At 43.0% G+C, this 12,027-nt stretch overlaps 1 protein-coding gene across 2 annotated transcripts in view; it reads left to right on the top strand.

Moving 5' to 3' along the window:
- The window catches only part of PTGES3L (prostaglandin E synthase 3 like), a 38,996-nt gene that overhangs the window by 12,316 nt on the left and 14,653 nt on the right, over positions 1-12,027 (top strand). Inside the window, exons 1-4 of one of the 2 annotated variants that reach the window (XM_079949875.1) lie at positions 4,662-4,821; positions 9,373-9,501; positions 10,405-10,564; positions 10,688-10,745. In XM_079949875.1, the coding sequence (XP_079806001.1) occupies positions 4,783-4,821; positions 9,373-9,501; positions 10,405-10,564; positions 10,688-10,745 (386 nt within the window). In that variant the 5' untranslated portion in view covers positions 4,662-4,782. Of the gene's footprint in view, positions 1-4,661; positions 4,822-9,372; positions 9,502-10,404; positions 10,565-10,687; positions 10,746-12,027 lie in introns of those variants that run through there. The other variant, XM_079949878.1, reaches the window with a different exon arrangement.

Genomic DNA, 12,027 nt, shown 5'->3' with positions numbered 1-12,027 from the left:
GTCTAAAAAGGAGGGATCAGGTGCCTAATCAGGTAGAATGACACCGACTAGCTCAAAAGTACCTGTTTATTAAATGCAAGGACTGTAATATTTGAAAGTTAATGAGGTATGCAGTTAGCATGACACGCCCAAAGTTTGCAAGAGTTCACTAAACATGGCCTTGGGGAAATGAAGCAGCTAATAACTTAACAAGGTGTGTGTGTATATGCCAACTGACCTGGAGGTAAGTCCCATTCGAACTATAGGTAAAGGTAAAGGTACCCCTGCCCGTATGGGCCAGTCTTGACAGACTCTGGGGTTGTGCGCCCATCTCACTTAAGAGGCCAGGGGCCAGCGCTGTCCGGAGACACTTCCGGGTCACGTGGCCAGCGTGACATCGCTGCTCTGGCCAGAGCCAGAGCCAGAGCCGCACACGGAAACGCCGTTTACCTTCCCGCTGGTAAGCGGTCCCTATTAATCTACTTGCACCCGGAGGTGCTTTCGAACTGCTAGGTTGGCATGCGCTGGGACCGAGCAGCGGGAGCGCACCCCGCCGCAGGGATTCGAACCGCCGACCTTTCGATCGGCAAGCCCTAGGCGCTGTGGCTTTAACCCACAGCGCCACCTGCGTCCCTATTCGAACTATAATGGGGCTTAATTGTAAGTACAGTGGTACCTCAAGTTAAGAACTTAATTCGTTCCAGAGGTTCGTTCTTAACCTGAAACTGTTCTTAAGCTGAGGTACCTCCCTCTTAAGCTGAGGGGCCTCCCGCTGCTGCCGCACGATTTCTGTTTTCATCGTGAAGCAAAGTTCTTAACCCGAGGTACTATTTCTGGGTTAGCAGAGTCTGTAACCTGAAGCGTCTGTAACCCAAGGTACCACTGTAGTTCTATGCAGGATTGCACTGGCAATCTGTTTCAAAAGACCATCATGAGCCAAATAGAATGTCAACAATCAGGATGGGCTTCTTGCTTCATATGTTGGTATCTGCTTCAGTAAGAGTCATAACCACCCTGAAGCTGGCAAAAATGGAACACCTCATCTGAGAATGTAAGAACCAGGCCAATGGCTCATCTAGTTCAGCAACCACAACCAGGTGCCTTTGGGAAATCTGTCTTGAGCTCAACAGCAGTCTCCCCTCACGCAGTTTCCAGCAACTGGTGTTCAGAAGCATGACTGCCTCTGACCATGAAGGCAGAATATAGCTTCCACCATTGGTAGACGCAATGGATGAACTTCTTACCCTCTTTTAAAGTTGCTCAAGTTGGTGGCCATCATTGTCTCCTGCAGAAACAAGTTCCATAGTTTTAACGATGAGAATGGTCAAAGAAGTACTGGTACTTTATATTCTGTCCAGAATTTCATAGGAGGTCCATTGTGTGGTTAACCCAAAGCTTTAGAAACCTGAAGCCACTGTAGCTACCAGCACTAGGTATCCTTCCTGCTAGCTGGTAATATTTATTCCTTGAGGAAACCATGAGCCACTCACAGTGCAGAGTCTCCAAGCAACAGTTTATTTTTTATTTTTATAAAATATTTATTAAGGTTTTACAAATAGAAACATACATACATTCAACAAAGAAAGAAAGAAAGAACAAACATAGCCAAAACGTAACCAAAAATGCAAAAAAGATACACAGAAGAGTCAACAAAAAATCATCAAAAAAACATACTGAAAGACATAAAAAAGAAAAAAAATAAATCCGGAAGTTCTCCAAGCAACAGTTTAGTCACTGAACTGAATAGCTGATCATCATCTTAAGGTGAGTCTTTTGATTCAAAAGGGGTTTCTAAATGTGATCACACAGATCAAGAATAAAGAGAGAGAGAGAGAGAGAGAGAGAGAGAGAGAGAGAGATCTTGCCAGGTGGGCTATGCCTCAACAGATCGGCAGTATGCTGTCCTGGGTTGGGTTTGGAAAAATCAAGTCTATCCTACCTTGCTGCCTTCCCTTTAATTTAAACAATAGCTACACATCAGGAAAATCATGTTTTTCATCACGAACAGAAATATTATTGTTAAGGCATCTTCCATATTACAAAATCTCCAAAATCTGTATCTTGATTAGGCTCACCAAAATATTACAAAATAGTGCACAGAGCTTTTGAGTTCTCTTCATCAGGCTAGAGGTTAAAAATAAAAGCAAGGGGGAGGGACAGAAAAATACGGCAATATTTGGCTAGTGCTAAAGTCAAGGCTTATCAGGAAAAAGGAACTTGCAACGCCTAGCAATGAATGTACAAAAACCAGCTGTTACAAATGCATTATGTTTCTTCTTCCCAATCAGCTTCTAACTCCCCAGTAAGCCCTGGTGCAACCTGAAACCTGCAGAGCCTTCTTTCAACATCTGCTAACTTCCCCTCCAAACCAGCTTCAGACTCCTGCCAGATGTAGACCTAAATGGCTTTACTATCAGCCAAATACACACACACACAAATATATTCTTCCAACTCACTTCCGTTCCCTTGCTTTGTTTACCATTGTAGCCTGATGGCTTCCATGCTTGCACGCTAATTTGGTTGGCCTGATAAAAGTACGGCCCAAATATGGGGTTTTTTTTCCTACGGTCCAACACTGCTGCTTTTTCACATTACAAAACGCTTTGCAGTCCTGCTTGCGCCAAATCCCTCCACTCATTCGCAGCAGCAGCTGAACAATTTCAGATCACACTGCTTTGTACAGCAATTACCCCCTTTTTTCCAGACCTGCTTCCTTCCAAAAGAACAGCAATTTTAGTCACACTGTTAATTGTTGTTGTAGTTGTTGTTGAGTCGTTTAGTCATGTCCGACTCTTTGTGACTCCATGGACCAGAGCACACCAGACACTCCTGTCTTCCACTGCCTCCTGCAGTTTAGTCAAACTCATGCTGGTAGCTTCAAGAACACTGTCCAGCCATCTCATCCTCTGTCGTCCCCTCTCCTTGTGCCCTCCATCTTTCCCAACATCAGGGTCTTTTCCAGGGAGTCTTCTCTTCTCATGAGGTGGCCAAAGTATTGGAGCCTCAGTGGATCTGTCCTTCCAGTGAGCACTCAGGGCTGATTTCCTTCAGAATGGATCAGTTTGATCTTCTTGCAGTCCATGGGACTCTCAAGAGTCTCCACCAGCACCATAATTCAAAAGCATCAATTCTTCGGCGATCAGCCTTCTTTATGGTTCAGCTCTCACTTCCATATATCACTACTGGGAAAACCATAGCTTGAACTATACGGACTTTTGTTGGCAAGGTGATGTCTCTGCTTTTTAAGATGCTGTCTAGGTTTGTCATTGCTTTTCTCCCAAGAAGCAGGCGTCTTTTAATTTTGTGGCTGCTGTCACCATCTGCAGTGATCATGGAGCCCAAGAAAGTAAAATCTCTCACTGCCTCCATTTCTTCCCCTTCTGTTTGCCAGGAGGTGATGGGACCAGTGGCCATAATCTTCATTTTTTTGATCTTGAGCTTCAGACCATATTTTGCGCTCTCCTCTTTCACCCTCATTAAAAGGTTCTTTAATTCTGCCACATTGTTAATTAGCATGTGCAAATTAGCACTGGCGCTCCCCCTCCCCACGCCTTCCCATTGCAAGGAGCAGCGGCAACTGTAATAATCCCCCCCTCCCCAGTCAATCAAAGGTTTGCCCAAGGGATGTTTATGTGTGCGTATTGTGTGGTGATGGTGAGAGAGCAGGGCCGGCCCAAGATATTTTGGCACCTGAGGCGAACAACAACAAAATGGCGCCCAGCCAGGGAAATAGGGGCGAATGAAGATCTACAGCAGGAACAAGGGGGAAGGGGAATAAAGATCCTACATTGGGATCTGCTGCTTCTGTAGATCCTGTTGCCTGAGGCAATCACATCATCTTCCCCCATGGGTGGGCCGGCTCCGAGAGAAAAGGTTTGAACATCTTGAAAAGCATCAGCTGAGGAAAATCCCTTTTCACAAACATGTAAGGGCCTTCCCTGCTCTGTACCTCCAGATGGAACATTTTAACAACTACCAAACACTCTCCTACATTGGCTTGGAAAATACACATTTTCTGTTATTCTACGGCTGCCAAAAAGCCGACAGTTGCTGTTTTGCTAATAGTTTTTATAGATCGTAAAACATTATTGTTTGGACAAGCAGCCTGCTCAAATGCTTAGAAAGCTGAGGTCATTTTATCCCACTTTTGGGGGGTTTTAAACTTTTGCATGTTTTGTAGAGTAGGCTTTGTGCATTTTTCTCAGTTTTATATTTTTGTAAACCGCTTTGAGGGTTCTTTTCTTTTTTTAGGAAGCAAATGCGTAGCTGTCAACTTTTCTTGCGAGGAATCCTATTCGGAATAAGGGAATTTCCCTTTAAAAAAGGGAAAAGTTGACAGCTATGAGCAAGTGGTGTCTAAATTTTGAGAAATAAACAAAGAATGGCTTTTGCTTGTGATTGCAGGATTTATGCTGTACTTGGTTATGCTCTTGTTATGTCTATTGTTTCTTTTATTGTCCAGTAAGGCGCTTCGGGACTCGTTTGACACGGAAATATAAACCAATCCCATTTGAACCAATTGGGGGGCGGGCTTCTTTTTCTGCTGCACCAGCAAAGGCCCCGCCCCGAGCTCCGCTTTCCCTCACGGAAGAGCGCAAACGGCAGACTGAGGAGACTGAGGCCACGCCCCTTTCTCTACGTCAGCTAAGCGCAAGGGAAACTCGGGGCTAGTTATGTCCTTCACCGCTCGCCTTAGGCCGGGCGGAAGTGATCCGTCGCACTGCTGTTTCGCTGCGCCTGAAGCCTAAAAGTGACGACCAACGTGTTCCGGGGTCGCTGGGGTCCGACGCTGCTGGTGGCTCCATGGCGTTCAAGTGCCAGCGGGACAGCTGGGTCCGGCAGGTGTGAAAGGAACCGAGGGAATTTGGGATTTGGGGTGGCGCTCGTTTCCGTTAACGGCATATATACCGTTACAGTTCGTGCCAATTTGCATCATTGCGGATGAGAGCAAATTCGCAAATTGCCCATGAAGACTTGCAGACATTGGTTGGAAAAAATGGTTCCTTACGCCTTTGGCAGCAGAGAAAACCACCAACAATCTTTTAATGGGAGATCAATCCGTATTTTTATTTTGTGTTTTTTATATTGCATGTTTATGTTGTGAATCGCCCCGAGATCTATAATACTACAGTGGTGCCTCGGGTTACATACACTTCAGGTTACATACGCTTCAGGTTACAAACTCCGCTAACCCAGAAATAGTACCTTGGGTTAAGAGCTTTGCTTCAGGATGAGAACGGAAATTGCACAGCGGCGCTGCGGCAGCAGCGGGAGGCCCCATTAGCTAAAGTGGTGCCTCAGATTAAGAACAGTTCCAGGTTAAGAACGGACCTCCAGAACGAATTATGTAACCAGAGGTAGCACTGTACTAGGTAAAGGGACCCCTGACCATTAGGTCCAGTCGCAGACGACTCTGGTGTTGCGGCGCTCATCTCGCCTTATTGGCCGAGGGAGCCGGCGTACAGCTTCCGTGTCACGTGGCCAGCATGACTAAGCCGCTTCTGGCGAACCAGAGCAGCGCACAGAAACACCATTTACCTTCCCGCCAGAGCGGTACCTATTTATCTACTTGCACTTTGATGTGCTTTCGAACTGCTAGGTTGGCAGGAGCAGGGACCGAGCAACAGAAGCTCACCCCGTCGCGGGGATTTGAACCGCCGACTTTCTGATCGGCAAGTCCTAGGCTCTGTGGTTTAACCCACAGCACCACCCGCGTCCCATAATACTACTACTATTGCTAATAATAATAATAAGAGAAAATTTGCTTCATATAAGGTGCTTTCCTCCAGCCCAAATCAAATTGATTCTCTCTCGCTCCTCTTCTGTAGCCCTATTTACAGATCCTAGCATTGTTATTTTTTATTATTATATTTATATCCCACCTTTCCTGCAAGGAGCTCCAAGGGGGCATACATACGCTTCCTCTGTTTTCTCTTCAGCAGCAACCCTGTGGGGTAGGTTAGGCTAAGGCAGGGGTCTGCAACCCACGGCTCCGGAGCCGCATGTGGCTCTTTTACACCTTTGCTGCGGCTCCGGGGCGGATACTAGCGAGGGGAGGAGGCGCATTGTGCGCCCCGACACTCCCCACTGTGGCGGGCGCTGTACTGGCTGTGACGTCGCATGGGGGCGGTGCGTGCGTTAGTCGCGCACCGTCCCGACGTCACCTTCCCGCCCGCCCGCCCGCCACATTGTAAGGGGCATGTACGCTGGTCACTGCATTGAAAGGGGGCATGTACGCTGGTCACTGTTTTGAAGGGGAGTGAAGAACACACACACACAAAAAGGTAACTTGTTAATTTAACGTTTATTTCTATCAGGAGGAGTAATTCTGAGGGGTCAAACAAAGAAATAATAAAAAAGTGACAAAAAAGTTATTTTTATAATGACGAGTTTTGCGGCTCCCAGTTCCCCCCCCCCCCCTTCGGAAACGGGTCCAAGTGGCTCTTTTTGTCTTAAAGGTTGCAGACCCCTGGGCTAAGGTTACCAGATGTCCACATTTCCCGCGGACAGTCCCCGGATTTACAAATCAGTCCCGATACAAAATCCATTGAAGTTGAAAAGTTTCCCCAGATTCATTGAAAAAAATCTGGTAACCTTAGGTTGGGCTGAGAGGCAGTTACTGTCCCAAGATCACTAAGTGAAGTTCATGGCTGAATGAAAATCTGAACACTCTGCTGGTCCAGAATTATAGCCATTCTTCTTCTCACTGGCTTTAGTCTGTGATACACAAACAACAGGCATGCATTGGTGGAGGTTTATTATTATTTATCATTTACTATCTTTATATAACCCCACTTTTTCTCCAAGGAGCTGATGGTGGGGTACATGGTTCTCTCCTTACTCATTTAATCCCCCCCCCCAGCAGCCTTGTGAGGTAGGTTAGACAGAGAAGCAGTGAGTGACCAGTGAACTCCATGTCCAAGTAGGGGATTTGAACCCCAGACTCCCAGGTTATAAGCTAACCAAGCTGTAGCTTAGGGCCCCACTCTCTTGCCCCCCTAAAAAAAAAAATTAAAGAAAAAAACTGGATGTACATTTCCAAAATATAAGATAAATAACATACATACAGCAACCGTGTTTTGTGTTGTGTAGCCTCCTATGATGTAAGTAATGGAGCCCTTCTGCTCCCTAAAATATCACTAGTTTGCTCATTTCTATATATAGGGTACCTATATTCTGCTGTTTATAATTATTAGTAGTTTGCATCATATATGTACACATATTATTATTTCATGTTATAGCAAGTTTCTAGAGACTAGATTATGAGTCTTTGTAAATTGTGTTTCTAAAGGAACTTTTGCTATTGCCAAATGCAAATGTGTTTGCATTATTAAGTTTGTAATGAATAAAAAAATCATTTTAAGTTAGAGCTTAATAATTATTTCACTATTAATATACTTCTTCTTAATTGTATTTCACTATTAACATACTTCTTCTTAATTGTATTTCACTATTAATATACTTCTTCTTAATTGTATTTGAGTTCAACAATTACTCTGATAAAGTACATATTTTGTTATGTGCAAATGGCTTTAGATATCTATTAGGTCCATAAATTACCATATAGCATATATTCAACACAAAAAACCTGTGACAATTTCTTGTTGACAAAGGACAGCTGGACATATAAAGGGCCTCATTACCTTCAGTAGAAACAAAAAATTCCTTCCAGTAGCACCTTAAAGACCAACTAAGTTAGTTCTAGGTATGAGCTTTCGTGTGCATGCACACTTCTTCAGATACACTGAATCACAAGACAGAGAAACCAGTAGGAGAACACTTCAATCTCCCAGGACATTCTATACAAGATCTCAAAGTAGCTGTTCTATTACAAAGGAATTTCAGAAATAGACTGGAAAGAGAAGCTGCTGAATTGCAACTTATTACCAAACTTAAAACCATGGAGAGACCTTGTCTGAACAAAGACATTGGATTCTTATCTCATTATACATGACAAAGCCATTTTTCACCTTCTCACCCCTTGCTTTTTCCTGTAAGACCTATTGCAGTCGTTAAGAGTCGTCAACAGGCTCATCACAGCTACCTGCCAATCACCCATTCCCACCACCTTTCTGAGAAATACCCCTCCCCACCTTCTCACTATATAGAAGGGTCTGGTGACTTCTGTTTCAGTGTATCTGAAGAAGTGTGCATGCACACGAAAGCTCATACCTAGAACTAACTTAGTTGGTCTTTAAGGTGCTACTGGAAGGAATTTTTTGTTTTGACTATGGCAGACCAACACGGCTACCTATCTGTACCTTCAGTAGCTTAGGGCCTCATCAAACCTAAATCCGGCCCTGATCATGCCACACAGAGTTCTTCCATGGACAAATACTTATGAGGCTGAATGCCTGCCAGTAAGAGATGGTGTAGCACCGGGTTTTTCTGCATCAGCCATGAGTTGATGACCTTTTGTGGTGGTTGTTCCTTCCAACCCGATGATTTTGCAGTTTTAAGCCTAGGTGCATGGCACTGGGGCTGGAATGGCTGCATTTCTGTGTTTTGCCTAGCGCATAGCACATCAGTGGACCAAGCAATTGGCTGTCATTCAATGTGGCTTCACAGAATCTGATGCAGTACAATGGATGCTCAAAGCTGCTTGCAGAGTGCAATAAAGTCATCATACAAAAAAACAGGTACAGCATATCTTAAATCAACAGGAGAGGAAGGAAGCTCCAGCAAAGGGGGATTATGAATTGCAAAAAAACCCCACTTCTGCTAAGAACACAGCCTTGTAGTTGTGACTCTGGTATCTACAACAGAAACCTTGCAGGGACTGTCTCTTGTTCCTTGTCTAATTTTGAAGATAAGTGAAAGTATTCTGTGAGGCATTTTGGGATTGAACTGAAAGTATGCTTCTACAGTTGTTTCGCTTTTGAATTGCTTTAGTAAAATGTTTTATGATATGTATTAAAAGTGAAGAATTACTTCATTTTGCTTAAGTTGATTTGGAAGCATTTATGTTATAAGGTGAGATAGAAATAATAAATACAATAAAGAGATAATCTAAAGATACTGAAAATACCGGTACTCATTGTACGTTACACTTGAAATTAGTGGACCTAAGTCAGTCATATATACTAATTTCAGTGAGTCTGTTCTGAATGTGACTAACTTTGGTTATCACCTATTGTCGTGACAAAATTCATGCAAAAGCCAGTTAGAAGATAGTAAACTATGCTCTGCTTCACAGTACATAAGGGAATTTGCCCTGAAGAAAACTGTTGCTAGAAATCGTTGGCTTTAGATATGCTGAAGCATCTGGTCAGCATCTTTAGATTCCATCTCTTAAGTTTAGTGCATACCTTTTATTACCTCTGAACCTAAAGACCTCCAGATCTTTAGTGAAGCTATAGTCACGCATATCCCCTCTTTCTTTTCCCTCCCCAGTTCACCACGCAGGTGGTCTCCTGCTGCCCTGCAAAACTGTCCACAGAAAATGGTGGAAAGAAGGAGACACTTCAGGGATTCCATGTCATCTTGGAAGACACTATTCTTTTCCCAGAGGGTGGAGGGCAGGTACGAATCTTGGTTCTTGGTCAGAAAGTGGAACCTGTTTTGGGGGTTCTAGCATATTGTATACATCTTAATATGCTACTAGGGATTTACTGTTGTCCTATTTCTTGAAACTAAGACTTGAATTGTTCCACGGAATTACTAGAAATGTGTGATCTCCTGTTTGCTCTTAAATCCAGATCTTGTCTGTGCTTCTTTTATATGTTTAAGCCTGCAATCCTAAACACACTGGGAGAATAAACGCCAGTTTACTTCCAAATAAAATCTTATTACCAGGGCTTTTATTTCAGTCAAAGTTCAGAGTAGTTGAAATCAGTGGACTTGGGTAACTGAAGTGCATTGATTGCAATGGGTTTATTCAGTGTATGATTGTTACCTTATACCTATAATCTCTATAATAACAATCAATTAACGTATCAATGAGTATCAGGAAAGAGAATATATATGAACATAATGAGTAAAATGAGCGATAGGTTAAATAATGTTTAGAAGCACGAGGGGTTGATGGGAAGTCATCGAACCTTTGAGAAGAATGTGATACAATGTAATAAGTATATATATTTTTTATTTTTTATTCTTTATAATTTCGTTACATGTTGTTTTCTTATTTTCTTGTTTTTTGTACACAATTTCAATAAAGCAATTTAAAATGCAAAAAAAATCTATAATAACAATCAAAACTTTTACTTGGGCTAATTAATATTGTGAAGATAATTCAGAGAACCTCTGCACAGCAATTGCTTCATTAATCAAATTTGTGTGTGTGTGTTTTTTTAAAGAGGGTGGTATAGCATTTGCTCAGCTTCACAACCCATAGCCATTGCTATTTTACACATGCTTTTGTCTGCTACAGCAGGAGAATATTCCCCCAAAGCTGGGCTGGTGACTTTAACTTCTATTTTCCAGCCCGATGACCGGGGGCTCATTAATGACATCCCAGTATTAAGGGTCACCCGACTAGGTCCAGATGCTCTACACTTCGTCCAGACACCCATTGAGCCAGGGAGCGAGGTGCATCTGGTACTGGATTGGGACCGGCGCTTTGACCACATGCAGCAACATTCAGGTAAGAAACTGATGGAACGAGATACCCACAGATTCAGACTGATCATCAAAAAAGACACATTTTTAATATATATATATTTAAATCTCCTGGTGAGAAACTGTCGCTTATAATCGTCTCTTTTAGGGCAGCATCTCATCACAGCTATTGCGGATCTGATGTTTGGATTCAAGACGACATCATGGTGAGCAAGGCACACCTTTGCCTAATTCCTTTTCTCCCTGCTTGAGCATTTGTGTGAGTGAGTGAGTGAGTGAGAGAGGCTACAAAACCTCACGAGAAATTGGGGCATCCAGAGTGGCAAGAATCTGCATAGATCACCATTGGAGTATTTACCGTACTTTTCTGTGTGTAAGACTACTTTTTTTTTTTACTTTAAAATTATGTGGAAAACTGTGGGTCATCTCATACACGGGGCAATCTCCCCCCTATTTTCTTAAATTGGAGTCCCTAAAAATAGGGGGCGTCTTATACATGGGGGCGTCTTATAGACGGAAAAATACGGTAGTAATAACTTCATGAACTGCTTGGAAGGAGGACAGATTTGTAAACAACCTTGGACCAGAGTTCCTTTCCTATTTGCTAATACTTAATGTGAGAATTAACTTGGTGAGTTAGGGATTCCCCCTGCATGTGAAGACAGGCTCTGGTGGACTTACAAGGCCAGTAGTGAGTCCAACGGTCAAGAAGGCGGTTTCTGCAGAGGGAAGTGAGGGGCACGTGGGGCTTGTAAACCTGGCCATCTAGGAAAAGGAAAACTGATCCTTAACTTCCACTGCCTTGCGGGATGTCTTGGCAAGAAGTAAGGGCTAAGGAGTACAGTGGTACCTTGGGTTAAGTACTTAATTTGTTCCGGAGGTCCGTACTTAACCTGAGACTGTTCTTAACCTACGTGGATAAAATTGGAAAATAAGGAACTATTAGACCTGGAGGGGTTCGACAATAGAGCAGGATGGCATGCGTACTTATGGCAGGGGAAGAGGAAGCACAAGGGTTTCGCAACGCATATTTTTAAAGGCCCTCTAATGGAAGTTTGGGAGAGGAATAGATTTTTACTAGAACCTAAAGTACCACACTGGCTATCCCCATTGGAAGTTATGAGCGTGAAAAAAGTAAACATGAGAGGTGATTGGATAACTTATGAACAATTGTTAACAAAAGTAGGGGGGACATGGAAACTGAAACCATATGACCAGGTTAAAGAAAAAGTCTATGATTGGTTACACTATTTCCAAATAAACGAAATGTTTAGACAAGACGTTAAAGAGAGAGGATTCGCGGATAAAGAATCTAAATTCCAGGCTGAAATAATAAACAATGATTACAAAATTCTTTCTAAAACGTATAATATGCTATTAGAGTATAACTTGATAGATGAGGAAGTGAAGTCTGTGATGATTCATTGGGCAAGGGACATCGGCCATAATATATACTATGAAGAATGGGAGAAACTCTGGAAAAAAAAT

The sequence above is a fragment of the Podarcis cretensis genome (genome assembly GCF_951804945.1).
Source record: "Podarcis cretensis genome assembly, chromosome: 13".
In the NCBI taxonomy this organism is placed as follows: Eukaryota; Metazoa; Chordata; class Lepidosauria; order Squamata; family Lacertidae; genus Podarcis; species Podarcis cretensis.
This window is presented reverse-complemented; position numbering and strand designations above follow the sequence as displayed.